At 41.5% G+C, this 17,396-nt stretch overlaps 1 protein-coding gene across 1 annotated transcript in view; it reads left to right on the forward strand.

Moving 5' to 3' along the window:
• The window catches only part of CSMD1 (CUB and Sushi multiple domains 1), a 1,039,667-nt gene extending 1,022,924 nt beyond the window's left edge, over positions 1-16,743 (forward strand). The window contains exons 64-68 of the mRNA XM_087856321.1: positions 828-989; positions 3,404-3,516; positions 4,340-4,427; positions 11,119-11,251; positions 14,804-16,743. Of these exons, the coding sequence (XP_087712447.1) occupies positions 828-989; positions 3,404-3,516; positions 4,340-4,427; positions 11,119-11,251; positions 14,804-14,963 (656 nt within the window). The 3' untranslated portion in view covers positions 14,964-16,743. The remainder of the gene's footprint in view (positions 1-827; positions 990-3,403; positions 3,517-4,339; positions 4,428-11,118; positions 11,252-14,803) is intronic.
• The last annotated feature ends 653 nt before the right edge of the window (positions 16,744-17,396 follow it).

Genomic DNA, 17,396 nt, shown 5'->3' on the forward strand with positions numbered 1-17,396 from the left:
ACAATTTCTTCTTCTTGAACTCCTCCGTGGCTAGGGTAGGTTTTGTGGGTGGAGCTGGTCTGGGAAGACAGGGAAATGGCCCTGAAAAGGAACCCATGAACACAGGCCCCATCGACGTGTGGGCTTATCATTGGTTGCTGCAAGTGGATTAGCTAAAAAAAAACATATTTAGGGAGAAATGCGTCTTTCTCTACATACACGACATTTGACACCATTGGCTCTGACATCCTTAGCAATCCCAGGAGTGTTTTTCACAAGTGTGGAGGAGCATGGGTGAGTGGGTTGGGTTCTCCTTTCGAGGTAAAGACCTCCAGACCCAGAGCAGCTCTGTCTTCATGAGCTGGGTGGATGTCTTCCCCCAGTGCTTTCAGTGCGAGCTTTCTGAGGGCGGGGAACTCCTGGCAGATGACACATGTCAGTTCTCTGAGCCTTCTGAGCCTTCCAAAGAGTCCACCTTGACGTTAATGAAGTATCAATAGTGGGTCAGCCAACATCTTCTCATTACAGCACAATAACATGCCCTCCTTGCGGCAGTACTGACTCACCATACACTCTGGCCTTGGTGGATCCGCTCAGACAGGAATGCTTTGGCCCCTAGAGGACTTCTCCAACAAATTAATGCACGAACGTGTATGTGCATCTCACAAAAATCTCCCTCCTCATTTCATTTCCATCACACGCTGTGAAGGGCCTGGGAGAGGCCATCTCTGTCCCCATCACCATCATGATCGTGATCTCTCACTCGGCACTTCAGTATGCCTCTGTGTTGTAATCTCTCTCATTTTTCTGTGTGTGCTAACATTCATCTGGTTTTTTCCCCCCAACAGTTCCTTCCGATGTATTTTTTATCAATTCCGTGTGGAAGGGGTATTATGAATATTTAGGGAAAAGACAACCTGCAACTCTAACAGTTGACTGGTTCAATGCGTCAAGCAGTAAGGTGAATGCGACCTTCCTTGAAGCCTCTCAGGTGGAGCTGAAATTGACAGGTAGGCCCTGAGGTGTTTCCTTTTACGAGATGCAGAATGTGAGCAGAAGCGCACCTTTTATCCTCTCGGGGAGGAGGGAGCTAAGGTTGATTAAATGCTTATTAACATTACATTGGCTTTGCCTAAGCTGCATCTCATGAGATCCTCTCCGTAGCTGTGGTCGGTTGGTATTCTCATCTTTACAGACTACAACACCAGTCTAGAAAATCGAATTAATTTGTTCCAGATTATGCATGTGACATACTGAGTCAAAGGTGTGAGATTTATATCCAGATATGGTTGTCTCCAAACTGTATTCTTATAGTATCCTTTTCTTCAACTCATGTGCTCCTCAGAAGTTTTTTTTTTTTTGTCATCCCACTGTTAATAAAATATCAACAGCTCTGATTTAGATGCCAGACCCCATGTTAAGTACTTACATATATTATCTTTCTCATGCTTACCTCAATCCTATGATATGAGCATTCTTACCAGACACATTCTTTACTGATAACAGAGAGAAACAGAAAGAGAGAGAGACCCAGGCAAGTCCAGTGGCCCTCCTAAGATGACGTGGTCGAGGTAGCATTCGAACTCAGGAATCAGAATTTCAGAAATCGAGTCGATGCTCTTAACTGCTAAGATACAGTATCGCCTTTATGACTGTTCTAATGCCTTTTTTTTTAAATTTCATTTATGTCACTTCTTGCAACGATGTATCTTTTTCTACAGCCCCACCCCCATGAGGGCAGGGATTTTGTCTGAGTTACCTACCAGGCCCAGCCTGGGTCTGAACATCAAGAGGCTCCCAAATGGCACCTGCTCTTTCTCTCATCACTAGACTGACACACGCTTGACCTTTAGAAAGTATTACAGCAGGTCAGCTTCCCCCCATTCTTCCCATTCCGCTTTCCTGCTTCCTGAAAGTGGGAAACATCTAAATGCCTGGATTTAGGAAAAACAAAGTCCTTTATACTCAGAGAGGTCTGGCAGGCATCTGATAGTGAGTTCGTGGTCTCCTGCCCCGCACACGGCTTCGTACCTTGAACCTGTAAATGGATACGTGATTCAGGCCATGGGCTCAAATCTACACATGTGTCAGAATCCACGGAGGAACTTCTAAAATATCCAGATCCCTGCGTCTTAGCCAGCAGCATGGGTTAGTCTTTCTCTTCGTGGGGTTTGGATTTATTCTTCCCCCAAAGAAGATGCTGCCCTGTGAGTCTGATGCAGACAGCCTCCGCAGAGTGGAGTCGGGACGTCTGTGGTCCAGGCTTGGGAGGGTGTTTGCATAGCAAGCTGTTCCTGCCGAGTCTCGGTGGAGATGGAAGCTTCTGGGCCTGTGAACTGTGATTAGGAAGATGGTAGGGGAGGAAGGGAGTGGACAGGCGTGGAGTGTCAGCCGCCACACTGATACTCTGTCACTGCTGCCGTTGGATCAGCACAACAGACCTCATAAGCGTGTATCTCATTACGTCTACCGGTGGCTTATAGTCTTGGGGTGCAGAGTTTTAGAGGTTAAATTGGAGGCCAACAACACAGAGCTACTGAGGGTTGAAATGACTCCCGCCCAGAGTAAAGCCTCGGGCAGCCCCCTCTTGCCCTGGACCCTGAGCAATCAGTTCCCTGCACCCTGTGCTCCCACCAGCGGGACCAGTCCTGGGACAGTAGAGATCTGCTTCTCTGATTGAAGTTAATATGAGTTCACTGCTGTGTTCCCTGAAACTAGGTCCCTCCTTTGAACCTGTCTTCTCAGCACAGAGGACGTTTGGATGCGTTATTATCCATTTAATACTTGTTTGTTTGTTTCCTTATTTATCTGTTTCCTGGGAGTGGGGGTCCAGAGCTAGCCCTGGCTGTGGACACACTCCCTGCCGGTCTGGGCCACACCATGACCTCTCATCGCTGAGTGAGATTCTTAAGCTGGCATTCCAGCTGCCTCACAGGTGGCTGAGAGGTGTGACCATCGAGTCCCGCCTGCCCAGAGTCGTGCTGGCGAGACAAGCATGCGCGACATGCTTTGTCCACCGCGCTGTTCATTTCATTTCAAAGGGTGTGATTCAGCCATAGAAGTAGCGGAATTTGCCCTTATGGTCATGGTCTCTCTGACCTCACAAATGAGGACGATATGAATTTAAAATGTGAGATTTAAAAAGAATAATATAATTGAATGTGTATTATCCTTATTCTTTCTGTGGGATAAATATGTTGAATTTAATGAAATGGGTTGTACCCATTTAGGATGGGCAAGGACTTAAACAAGAAGTGCTTTTAAGGAAAACCAAAGTACCAAAGCTACGAATTAAGAATAAAAATAATTTGTTATTTTTAATATTATCTGTACCCTACTCCAAAGCAAACAGAATGACTGCCTGAGTTATTAACCCTTGTGAATTTCTACAATGTAAGAGTAGCTGACTTTGATTTTTTTGTAGGAGTTTACAAGAAAGAAGAGGCTCACTTACTACTGAAAGCATTTCAAATTAAAGGTCCCGCAGATATTTTTGTAAGCAAGTTTGAAAATGACAACTGGGGACTAGCTGGTTATGTAAGTACTTTATGTGGGGGACACTCACCCAGCACGGGGGTCTGATCTTTGCTGTGTGAGGTGAAGGAGGCCGCCAACAGGGGATTGCTGATGGGAGTCGTGTGGTGTCTGCCCCTTGAAAACACATCATTCTCTCTGTTTCTCTAACAGCATGGTCCTTTTACCTCTTCGTTTTAAGAAGGAAGAAACCTAGTTTCTGAAATGACAAATAAATGAGTAGTTATAGCTGGGGACAGAACAATAGCTTAGATCCATGTTCTGTGCTTAACACCACATTCCACCAGAAATCTGAACACAGCCATTGGGTAACCACTCTAGAAGTTCAAATAATAATAATAATAATAATAATAATAATAATAAATAATAATAATTCCCAGACACAGAGATTTCAGATGTCTTTTTGAGATCTTTCTTTGCAAGTCAACTGTCATGTGTGTTCTAATTCATTATCTGACATAAGAGTATACGGCCTCACGTGAGAGTCATCAGCCGAGAGCTGTGTCACCAAGTGATTTTTACCGTAACGTAGGTTATATAATAATTCATACAACTGTCCCCTTTACAAAGGATGGTTAACCTATGAATATGTTGTAAATTGTACTATTTCAACGTGAAAATGAGATGTCAAGAATGTAGATGTTAGTTTCAATTCGCGTGTGTCTTTTCCAGTTTTTAACTGCTAATGTGTCACTGGAAGGAAGGACAAAAAACAAAAATATTTAACCTGTGATATCCGGCTGTGAGAAACACAGTTATAGTATGATCGACATGAGTATTATTAATCCTCGCTATGCATTGTTTTCTTCCTTTTCATGCATATCAGGTGTCATCAGGACTTGAAAGAGGAGGATTTACTTTTCAAGGTGATATTCATGGAAAAGACTTTGGAAAATTCAAGCTCGAAAGGCAAGGTAACTGCTCTTATGTTATGTGTTGAAATCAAATGTCAATTTGGCCTTCAAATGATTGTGCTAAAAAGTAATGTACTGTAATGGTGACTAACATAATATAATAAAAAAACATTAAAAAAAAGTAATGGGAAGGAACATAAACAGAAATAATGGAAGGGACGAACGGATTTTACAACACAACAAAAAATAAATGCTATGAAGAGCACAACTGACAAATGCAAAGCCGGAAACAGGCAATATGTATGCCAGATATGGAATTAATATCCTTACCCTAGAAAGCGATACTAAAAATATGGGGAAAGCATAGCAGAGATGAAACTCATTTAAAGAATCAAGCCAATGACATTGCTCTAAGAAAATTATCAGAGGAATTAGGAATGGCCAACAAACTATGAAAAAATCCTTAACTTAAAAAAAATGCATATTATGGTAACAAAGATTTTCCACCTTTAATTGCTAGAATGTCAAATTTTTGAAGCAATTGTAGATATGGCCACTGGGGTGCTCCATTTTGGGGGGTGTCTGAGTAGATAAGGACAATTTGATAACACCTTTCACCCAGCGTGTCTGATTTCAACCAGATGAATGTGAAAATTGTTCTTGAATCTCACACATCTATCATCAGAGAGTTGCTTAAGTAAATAATTTTATGCAATGTGTCATATTAAATAGGAAGCTAAATCTGATTCAGTATATTTCATTAAAGAAGTGAGGACAGTGTATTGACCTGCAGAGATATCCATGACTTCTATAGGGGAAAAAAAATTTACTGTAGATAGACCGACAGATAGGTCCTCCTTCCCGTCTATCTCTACAACTTGATTTTTACCTTAGTAATTGGAGAGAGAAAATATATGAAAAAAAATCACTGGATTAGAATCTTAAATCATCTACCAGCTGGTTTTGTAATGGGATGAGTTCTTCGTCTGACATTACAGTAGGGAAGTCAGTTCTGAATTGTTACCAAGATTAAGAGACACTGTAAAGCATTTGCTTTGGGCTTGTTGAAGCTCTTCACTCATGAAAGTCACTGCTATCGTTGTTGCTGACATGGATGAGAAAATGCCTTTTTGTAAGGAGATTAGTGCCACATTTCTCCTGAACAGAATAGGCTACTTTATGCTTTACTTGTAGAATACCATTAACATGATAATTTTCTAGAAAACACTATGCCCAGATAGGATTTTATACCAGAGCTGCCTTTCAGAGGCACTAGTATAGTATTCTGTGATGGTTGCCATCGATTACTCATTTCATAAGACTTTTATCAAGACACTGAAGGATTCCAAAGGAAAGGCATCCCAACCTGTATATTATTATATTTTTAAAAAATATGTGATGTGATGAGCACTGGGTGTTACATGCAACTGATGAATCATTGAACACTGAAACTAATGAGGTACTCCACGTTGGCTGATTGAATTTAAATTAAACAAAATGAAAAATAAAAAAAAAATACTTGATCAAAAAGAATAATCATGAAATACTCAAATCATGAAATACACCATTCCAAATGCAGTGCTTCTAAATAAAGAGCTTTAAATTATAATGTCAGCCATGGTGGAGATGGTGCTTTAAATTGGGTTATGTTATTTTGAGGTAATGAAATAGAATAAATGCATTGGACCAACACTAATGACGAGTAAAGTTTTCTCTTGCTCTAAGCCAAATCCCTGCAGTTATCTGTTCTCCTTTCTCCCTGGGCGCACGCTCTAGTAATTCCACTGAAGGATGCCCCGGTGAGCTGTACGAGATACCCTGTGGCTGTCTGGGTTTACTCATCCGAGGAGGCTGGCCTGCACTATCCACTGTGCTGTTGCAGATTTCCTTACCTGACACCATTCCTTTCTAATCTAACAAAATAACAGCTTGCTTTAACAAGTAATCTTTATTCTCGTGTGATGATGCACTTATTGTCAGGAAAAACGGTTTGCCTCACAAATAATTTGAATCCCAAGCAGGCCTCCCCTTCAACTAATTAGAAAAGTTGCGTTTCAATATGCTTCACCAGTGACCTTTCATCTCAGATTTGGCTAAACCCTATTTTTATGGACAAAAATAAACAACCTCTTCACTGTCTCCAGGCAGTGGATAAATGGGAAGAAAGTGATGACTGTTAAGTGGATACTAACCCAAGTTGGGTTGAAAGGCCACTCTAATGCAAAAACGCGTGTAAGAAACTGAATGATGGGCTGGTTTTCCCATTTAAACTGAGTTGCCCCACCCCCAACCCCAGGTACACACACACACACACACACACACACACACACACACACACAGAATGGAAGAAAAGCAGTGTGAAGTTTACATCTGATAAGTATCCAGAATATATAAAGGGCTCATATGGTTCAATAATAGAGGCAAATAACCTAACTAAAAAGATGGCAAAGGGTTTGAATCGACATCTTTCCAAATACCCACAAATGAAATACGCACCTGAAAAGATGCTCAGCGCCATGAGTCATTCGGGGAACATAGACGAAACCGGGTTGAGACTCCGCCTCACAAGCTCCAGGATGGCAGCGACCACACAGACAAGCGTGGTGAAAGCGTGGAGACACTGGAACTCTCGTACTTGGAGAGGGGCATGTGTACATGGTCCAGCTGCTGTGGGAAACTGTCTGATCACCAAACAGTTCGACATAAAGTCACCCTGAGATGCAGCCACTCTACTCCTACAGGTATGGCTGACAGAACACGTGTGAGAACATGTGTTCACACGGGATGTGCACACAACGCCTATAGCAGCATTATTTCTAGCAGCCCGAACCCTGACGCCCCCCGGAGGCCCATCAGCTGATGAACAGATGAAGAAAATGCGGTGTATCCCTACCATGGAATGTTATCTTGAAGACCTTAGGCTGAGTAGGAGGAACCATTGACGAAGAAAAGCCCACATGTTGTATGATTCCATTTTATGAACGGCCCAGAGCAGGCAGATCTGCAGAGGGAGAGAGCAGCTGAGTGATTGCCCGGAGCTGGAGGTTGGAGGGTGAGGGACGACCTCCAAGGGACACTGGGTTTCCTTTAGGGGAGATGGCAGTGTTCTCGAATAAAATCTTAGCGATGATGGAAACACCATGTGAATATTCCAAAAAAAAACCAAAACAAAACAACTTTGGACTGTATCTGCATTTTATTACTACTCTTATATGTGTTTTACTTACTATTGAAGTAGAATTGACAGACAATGTTATGTTACTTTCAGGTGCACAGTATAGTGTTTCGACAAGCCTGTTCGTTACTCATGCTCATTACGATAAACCTGGTCACCATACGACATTATTAAAATATTAGTCACAGTATCCTCCATGCTGTGCTTTTCATCTCTGTGACTTCTTTATTTTATAACTGGAGGTTTGTCCCTCCTAATCCCCTTCATCTATTTCAACTATCCCCCCACCCACCTCCCTTCTGGCAACCATGACGTTGTTCTCAATTTAAGGGTCTGTTTGCTTTTTGTTTGTTTTTAGATTGCACGTAGAAGTGACATCATCTGGTATTTGTCTTTCTCTCACTTATTTCACTTAACGTAATACCCTCAAGGGCCATTCGTGTTGTCACAAATGGCAAGAGCTCCTTCTTTTTTTTTAACTAAGTAATATTCCATGCTCTGTGTGTGTGTGCGTGTGTGTGTGTGTACACATGTATGTATATCATACACACACATATAAGTCACATCATCTTTGTCTTAATAGATTCATGTGTACTTTGGGTGAATTCTCTGGTATATGCATTTCTTTCAATAATGATCTTTGAAAAAACTGAGTGGACCAGCTTATAACGTTCAAGACATGCTCACCTTCATTCTTGAGCAAAGAAATGTCAATGAGAAACTAGGGATATGCTGTGCTTGATTTGTCAGAGCAGCAATTGTATCAATAGTATGAAGAAGGAGGGCTGATGGGAGGAGAGGGAAGGGTAGAGGAGGAGGCTGGCAGGTGGATATTACACAGTTGTCCGAGTGTTTTTGTAGTAGCCCTCATAAAATAAAGGTTGAAATGAAATTGGAGCACCACTTTGGAGGACAATCAGGTAAGCTACAGCAACATTGAAAGTTACAAATTCTGTTAGGCAATGATTCTACTTGGTAGAATTTATCCTGTATAGTTAGACTCTTACTGATGTATAGCTATAGAAAAAAAGATTTCATTGCAGTGTTAGAAAAATACTAGAAATGGCCTAAATGTCCTTCAAAGGTAGAGTGGCTGAAAAAATTCTGGCATATCCAATTAATAAAATACTATACACCTAAAAAATAAATCTAATTCATATGTACTGATGAAAAAATTTCAAAGATTTATGGTTAAGTTTAAAAAGCTAAATACAAAAAATGTATATAATATTCCTGTTTTTTAGAGAAGTATGAAAGAGAAATAAACATATATTAATAGTACATTGCTGGAAAGCCATTAAAAAAACAGTTAACCATTAAGAGGAAGACTTGAGTAAAGGGCAAAGAGTGACCCTTTATTTCTGTTGTCCTTTATATTCTTTATGTTTATATCTTTTTATGCCATTTTAATTAATATATGTGCATGTATTACCCTTTAAATTATTGAAGCAGGAGTAAATAACTGAAATTAACCAGGAGCTCCTGATGGCATAATAATTTCAAAGTATGAGGACGCCCCATTGTGTAGTTCCCAAAGATCTCCTTTTATATCGCTCTGTGTCCTGACGCACGGTCTCTCGTGGCATGTCGATTTTTTGATTTTATTGATGAGAAGTCTGATACCTATGATGGTCAAAAATAGTCTTGTCTGCTGATAACAAAAAGTAACTTCGGTTAATTTAAGCGGAACACACATTTATTAGAATGAGGCAACGGGATTGACGGAATGCCAGAATCCTAGAGAATGAGGTGTGGTAACATCACAGAAACTCTTGCATGCTCACATACCGTAAGCGTCAGGTCCCACTTGACAGATGCCATGTGAGCAACCACTGTGCCTGAGTTCTCTTGCAGGCACCGGGGATTCAAGAGGAAAGCTAGCCATAGGCTCCCTGGCATGAGGGAGCTTCTGTTGTAGTAAACACGGGTCCCCGGGAACTTGTGCTGTGTGCCAGGCATCCTTCTAGGCAGTGAAGGTGTCCTGACATTTAAATATCATTGCGAATTAGTGGAGTTGGGGCCCCCAGAGTGGTATGCCTCAGCTTCCTGTGCCAGACGGTGTCACCCTGGTCCCAGGGCTCTGCCCGCTGCTGCTGGACCCATCACCAGGGGCACTCAGCATTGGCCTCAAGGCTGTCCTAGTGCCACAGCCACGGGCTGGGTTCCCAACCATCTCAGGGTGTTCTGCACCCGCCACTCTGACTCAACGCCCAAGGTGGGGGCATCCAATGGGATGCGAGATTCAGAGAGAACCGGTATCTGGCATGTCCCCCTTCCATGGCAGGTGGTGAATGCATCTGAAAGTGAAATATTACATCCGTTTCATATGTGCTGATAAGGAAGGATCTCAAAGAAATATGGTTAAGTTACAAAGAGCCAACCTCAATGATAAAATGTATTAGAAATACATTATAAAATATTAGACCTTAAGATGGTAGGGAGTAGCATAATCCTGCATCTGTCAAAGGAATGACAGATCACATTATTGCAATGTTTTTAATGTGAAAATGAGAGTTTTTATGTAGAAAGCTATTTAAGTGTGTGTAATATTTGATTGTTTATTTGCATTTATGGTTTGTGAAAAAAAAAGTGAAACAAAACTTCTCTTTTATTTAACATTCCTTAAATTCTGGAAATATACTTACAAACCCAGGTCAGCTTATTTGGAACAGTTCTGCTATATTCAGATGACCCTAATCATAATCCATTACACATGCGCAGTGACTGAGCTCATGCGATTAAGCCAAATACATTTCAAAATGTGTTTTATGAGTCAACTCTTGAGAACAAACTTCCTTATTTGGCAATAATTGCTTAATAAATGTTTTCTCATTTGATTTCAATGTTTGCATCACTCTCAGCGTCCTGCATCTATTTGCCACTATGCAGATACAGATTATAAATTCATGACCATGTCACCTTCATGACGTTTGAGATGCTTACACTGCCTTCCCTTCTAATGGACAGAAATCATGCTTTATCACTCTTCTGTGTCCTCATGGAAACTTGCCGGATGACATTGAGCTATAGTCTTCTTTTGTGTACTCTTAAACTCAAACGAGTTTTGCAATCTACCTGAAAAAATAGAGATTACACCAACATAGTCACAAATGGAGAATGAAACGCCATGGATATAGACACCTGGAATATTTATGTAATTTCAACAAGTTCTATTTTGCTAAGTCTGTGTCTTAGGACAGGGGAAAATAGCCAGCGCTTTCCCTCCCTGCACATAGATGGTGCCACATAGATGCTTTCAGCTAGTTTTTGTGCACCTGTAAATATCTGTAATTGAAAGTCAAAGCCAGAATGTATGCTACCCCTTTTGCCTTCCTCACATTTGACAGGTGGGATTCTTTCATAGTGCCTTGAATGTCATTAAGGAATCGTTTTTTGTCACTCGATCCTTAACACAGATGTTAGAATCTTTCAAAAAGAGTATCCGTTTATCTGTGGAATTGCGACTCCTTCCGCTTCTTGTAGGGTTTGGACCCATTTATAAAATTTATCATAGGTGTGTGTTTGTGTAAATAGGAGTGCAGTACCTGCAAATTAATTATCCCTTTTATTTTCCAGATCCCTTAAAATCTGATCAGGACTCTTCGAATCATGACCACGGCACCAGCAGTGGCTCTGTCGCGGCTGCCATCCTGGTCCCATTCTTTGCTCTAATTTTGTCAGGGTTTGCATTTTATCTCTACAAACACAGGTACTGTGGAAACGCCGGCGGTGTGAAAGTGCTGTGCGTGTAGAGCCTGGTCTGGTGACCATGCGTCCACTCACGCATTCGCGTGCCGCGTGCGCGCCCGTGTATACAGCTCCGCAGCATTCTCTCTGACATGAAGGATGCTCGCATGGCAAGGCGTAACCTTGCTTTGTTTGCCATGCTTTCTCAGCAGGCCAAGTTTGAGTAATGAGCTTTAGGAGAATAAATAAATGGCTTAAGAAATCACATGCTTGGGGTCATAGTCAATTGAAAAATCCAGTGAAAGATGCTTTTTCCACTTTCGAGGTCCACAGCCAGCCATCAGGGGCATTACGGTGATATTTCCACCTTCCAGCAGAAGATGGAACAGAACGCTCTTTATGGCCACTTTCAACTCCATGAATCTGTGATCTATAAGCCATTGGTTTACTCCTTTCTGCAGCAGATACAAATTGAGCTCTCACTATGTATTCAGAGATATCACATGTTCCAGCTCTTGAAACAGTGTTCTATCAATTTGCATATTCCTACTAACTGAAAAATGTCAAAACTTGAGAAAAACAACTTTAATGAAATAGATCCTTTCCTTGGAGTTAATGTGAATGCCCCCCCAACCCCCCCCCCCAAAAAAAAAGCAAAAACAAATTGTGGAGGAATTGTTTAAGTCCTTAAACATTTTGTCTTTATCTGTATAATATATTTCCTAGAAGAATATAGCATATGACAAAATGTTCTAAAATACTATCTGGAATAGTGGCATTCCCCACATATAATAATAAAACTAAAAAAAAAAAAAAAAGGCAAAACAAAACCAAAAAAAAAAAAAAAAAACCTCTGTGATTCCCTAAAATAAGATTAAAGTATGTTAACTGTGTTCAGCATTCATTTATATAATGCAGATATTTCTATTTAATCGTGGTTTAAAAGAAGAAAAACTGGTGTAAGGATTTTTTTTAATGACTCATAGAATAGCTTTACATATCTGCTTTCTTATGCTTTTAAAAATATATAAAATAGTAAGAATGTTACTTCAAACATGTTGCATAGCTGCCTACACGGATATCTTCACTTCCCTGTGGTTGGTAACGGACTTACTTTAAAAATACAATGTGATGAAAGGAATCTCAGATGGTACTTACAGAATTAAAGTTTGGCTCAACTGTATTAGTTAATTATTATTATTTTTTGAGAAAACAACATTCTCTGCACACAGGTCTGGTGAGCCTTATCCTCAAATTTCTCCTTGGGGCTTGTCAAAATGGAAATTAAAAAAAAAAACAACAACAATTATCGCAGCACTTTATCCAATAAAATACCATCCTTAGAAGTGTTTCTCTTCTTAAAGAAGTATAAATTACAAATATATTTTCTTTCACAAGTTTCTCTAGGAGCCACAATACCCTTACAGATACACATACAGTAGGAATTTATAATTCCTACAAATTCATTTTTGCTTTTTGTTGTGGCTGGCAACCCTGTTAACCCCTAGGGAAATGTGCAGTCCATTAAAGTTCTTTCTCCCCACCTTTTGACATCTCTGTCCATAGGGGAGTCTTTGGAAGCTTCCTGAAGTCTCCTCTGCCCAGACCCACGTGTGGGAGTCAGACTGTGTCCCCATCTGCCTGCGAGTTTTGCCTCGATGAGCCTCCCAGTGAGGCAGATCTTTATACGAGTCTCAGAGAAAGCTCGTTTCAGCACCTCACTGAGGCTTTCCAAAGATAACCCTATACAATTACATTTACATATGTAATACATATGTATGTAATACATACATACATATACATAAACCAGCACTTCTGATGATATCTTAATTTTAAGACAACACAGTATTGGGGAATATTCAATATATATATCACACCTGTAGTCTTCCAACCTCAGACGCTTCCCTACGACGTTCAGTATTCCGTGCCTCTGGGAGGGAGATATCACTTACTTGTTTTGTGAATTTGATCGCTTCTTTGCATTTCCACGCCTGTGGGCTGGCGGGGGTTTAATCTCAGCGTGTCTGGCTCTCCACGTGGCTTGTCACCCAAGAGGCTACCCTGTGTCTAGGACGTGACAGAAGGCTGTCTGATCTCGTGGCTCTCGAGAGCCATTAAGCCACTGTGACTTCTGAATCCGTAGGCTCTTGTAGTTCTCTGGTTCTGTGCCATATGAGGAATTGGGGGATTTCTGCACAAGCAGGCGGGCCATGCCTGCTCACCCAGGCGTGTCATGAATTTATTTGCTTTTGAGTTGTTGCCATGCACTCAGGGAACGCACCGATCTATTAGCTTTCCCTACACTCGCTCCTTACCCTCTACAGGTGTCAAAGTTCCTTAACCAGTTGGCTCTGTATTTCTCAGTGAAAACTTCGTTCCCGCTTATTTCTGAGTTTCTCTCACTACTGTCTGCTTGGAATCGTTTCCTCAGTCAGACCCAGAGCTTCTGACTGAGGACTTCCACCTGGCTGTTGTGCACACGATTCCTTCTCTGCAGTCCCAGCGTCCCATCCAACTCTGTGGGGCTTCCCCGGCAGTGCCAGGGTGGTGACCCCTGACCTGGGAGATGATATGGGGATTTTGCCAGCTTTCAACTTCATTAATGTTTGGCTGAATTTGTTTATTAACTTTTGCTGCTGGAACATTTTTTAAGTTCAAAGTCAAACACCCTCCCCAAGTCCTGGGGCAATTGCAAACTGCTTTTCTGCTGACAGAGACCTAATCTTCTGAAACTTACACACTTTGAATTCTCTTTTTCTCAATAAGCATGATGTCAATTAAGAAAATCTAGTAAATTACTAAAACAGAAGCATCATTAAATCCGATATCCGGTGATATTTTTACTAGTATGGGTATTTACATTAAAGTTCTGTTTTTACCACCTGGCATAGTTTTCTTATGTAATTCCTTCTGGAAAAGCTTGAGGGGTGGCAGACTAGATAGCTGTATGTCTTTTACTTCTAAAAATCCTCCAATCTCTAATCTTAGGTCATACACAGGGGTTTTCTTTTAATTAGAAAATGTAATCAATAGTTTGGCAAAGAGTTCAATGTCTTCTCTGTAACTTGGTCACTGGCTATATTGCATTACAAAAATAGCTAGCATTTAGTGAACATTATAATAGCAGTGAACTGAAGTTTATGTTTCTCTTTTCCTTTAATCTGAACAGTCCTGAAGGGTTGGCATCTTGATTGAGCAGTCTTACTTTTTTTGGAGTAACTTCCCCAAGTTCAGATAACTTACAAGTGACAGACAAATGTCTAAACCCAAATCTGTCTGACTCTGGCTTTGACAATCTTCCCATTTTGTCAAGAGTATTCCTTGGAATCAGATAATTCTTTGATTCTGGAAAGAGCTTCAGGGTTTAACACGTTACCTGTCTCATCCCAACAACTGATTCTAAAAAAGAAAACAGTTTAAACGTGTGAAGATGTGCCCCCTTCCCTGTCACTGCGTGCCCTCCCGTGTGTATTCCCTGCTGGGTCGGGAGTGATGTCACGTCCCCAGTCCTAGCGGCTGTGCCTCTTTTCTTGAAATCTGGGTGCTAACAGTTGGTTCCTTCTTTCCCCTTTAGAACGAGACCAAAAGTTCAGTACAATGGCTATGCGGGACATGAAAACAGCAATGGACAAGCTTCCTTTGAAAACCCTATGTATGATACAAACTTGAAACCCACAGAAGCCAAGGCTGTGCGGTTTGACACAACTCTGAACACAGTGTGTACGGTGGTATAGCCCTCAGTGCCCCATTAGGACTGATTCATAGCCATACCTCTGATGGACAAGCAGTAACTCCTTCGGTGCCATGTACCACTCTCCCTTCTACTCTTGGCTTTGCTGCGGTGATCTTTCACACCTTCTGCTGGTATCCATGCAGCGGCAATCTCCAGTCACGTGCCAGAGTCTTCTGAGGATCGGACGACAAGTACAACTGCATTCTGAACGTGGATTCCGAACGCCTGGCTGCGTCTGCTTGGAATCAAGGCACACTTAGGAAGACTGCGGAGTCATGCCAATACTTCGTACTTAATGCCTCAGACTTTCGTATTTCTGTGTGGCTGGGATGCCTTTCAATGCAATCTTCTGGGCACGTGGATACATCCTTTGGGTGCGGTGACAAAATGGTAGCACCACAATATACCACAATACGTTGTTCTGTTTTGTTTTTGGTTTTATTTTAACCCCCATGAATATGAATACTCTGGAAAAAAAAAAAAGCTCTCTTGAAGAAGACACCTTTCTGATAGACGCACACACCTACAAATGCTTCACTCTGTCCTTCCTGAGACCTGACAAGCTTTGAGGACTCACAGCTCCCCTCAGTGTCCCATTCCTAGGGCCATTTGCAAATTCCCCAGTCAGCTGTTCTATTGCAGAATTTTTGATGCACAATTTTTTGCACTAGTGTGTTATGAATGACTGAGTAAGATTCTGATAAAAAATAAACTATTTACACAGGGTTTATACACACTATCCATTGTATATAAGCATCTTCTCATGTGGTCAAGCTAAACATCTACCCTCCGTTCAGTTGGCGTGTTAGAGAGAGGAAGTATCCCCAGACATGGCATAGGTTTGAGAGGGAAAGGCGGTATTGAAGAGATTTATGTTATTACTGCTTTCTTTAGCTACCATTGTGTGTTAGGTTCATTGAAGATGTCAAACAAGTTATAAAAAAGTCCTTTTTATGTTTTATTTTGCACACATGATCTCCCTTTTGGCATCAGCCATGAGCGCCAGCCAGCGCAGTGACACAGAATGGCAGGGTGGTCGCAGCGTGTCTCTCTGCCACGTAAATGTGTCCATAGTAATTTATTTTGGATAGCTCGTGAACTTGTGGGGTTCAGCTCACCCTAGTCTTCCCGGCGCCTCGCGATTCACTCCTCTGGGGCACCGCCGCCCGCGGACGTGCCCTCAAACGACAGTGCGCCCCGTACCTCTTGCACACTCAGTGGGACTTGTCCAGTGTCAAAATATCGCGTGTCCCTCTGGAGGCAAGGGAAAATTACACACACTCTTCTTTCCTGATGACACGTTTCATACATTGCTTTGTCTTTGGTTTCATGCGAATTCCAGATGCAAAGGCGATTTGGGTGATTTTTCACCTTTAAAATGTATTCTAGGTACATTGCGAATCACGGTGTGAATAAAATAGGCGTGATCCCCGATGTGGGTAAGATCCAGGTATGAAGTAGAAGGTGTGGCAATGAGAATGTGGCTGTAACAAAATCCAGGTGAAGATCATGTTTATTTTTATTTATAATGGTTTGATAAAAGCATTTTGAAAAGACGATGCTTATTTTATTATTTGGGTGTTAAGTACGTGTCCCACATACTAAAAATGTCTCCCTTCTCACCTCCAGCCAGCGTCTGCCGAGTGTTTCATTCACTTCGTTGTAGTGGACCCATTCACAGCTAGCTGTAAGACTGATGGATTCGTTGCTCTGTTGAACATTTAAATGCAGGACTTCGAAAGTGAAAAATGAAAAAAAAAAAAAAAAAAGACAGAAAAACCTGTCAGGATAATAGCTCATTCTTTCAAGTCCTGTGTTTTGATTTGAGCGCTTTAGTGAATCTTTTATCCTCGATGCCCACTGTTCTGTTACTCTTTTGAAGGGGCGTATGCTGTTAGGAGGACATCACTGACCTCTTCTAGGGACTTCTTTGCCTTTTGAACTCCAAATTATGAATTCCTTAGTCTTGTGCTGAATTCTCTGCCCCTTTTTCTCTGGCCGACCTGATAACGTGACTGGAGATTTGCTTTGCAACCTGGAGCCCTTACACGGATTCTTCTCCTTAGACTAGAGGAGGTCAGCCAGAGCCAGGCTCTTAACACACACACTGGACCAGAACAAAGAGAAAAGAAGTTCGAGGACCGCTATATGCAGGGGAGAACAGGGTTACTATATATATTAGGTGTATATATATATACATACATACATATATATAAATATATTGTACATATCTAAGTTTGAGTCATTCAAACTAGGTGCAAACTGCTGACTTCAGAGTTTGAATTAATGTCTCTCTTCCCCCATCCCTGACCTGCTTGCCGGTCAATGCCGTTACCAATTCCTGAACTGACAGGACATACATACACACATACAGAAACCACATATCCGATTAGATACTATTTTCCTTTGTGTGCAAAGTCAGCCCGTCCTTTGA

This window comes from Ursus americanus, chromosome 27 (assembly GCF_024610735.1).
Source record: "Ursus americanus isolate L20-20 chromosome 27, mUrsAme1.1.p, whole genome shotgun sequence".
NCBI lineage: Eukaryota > Metazoa > Chordata > Mammalia > Carnivora > Ursidae > Ursus > Ursus americanus.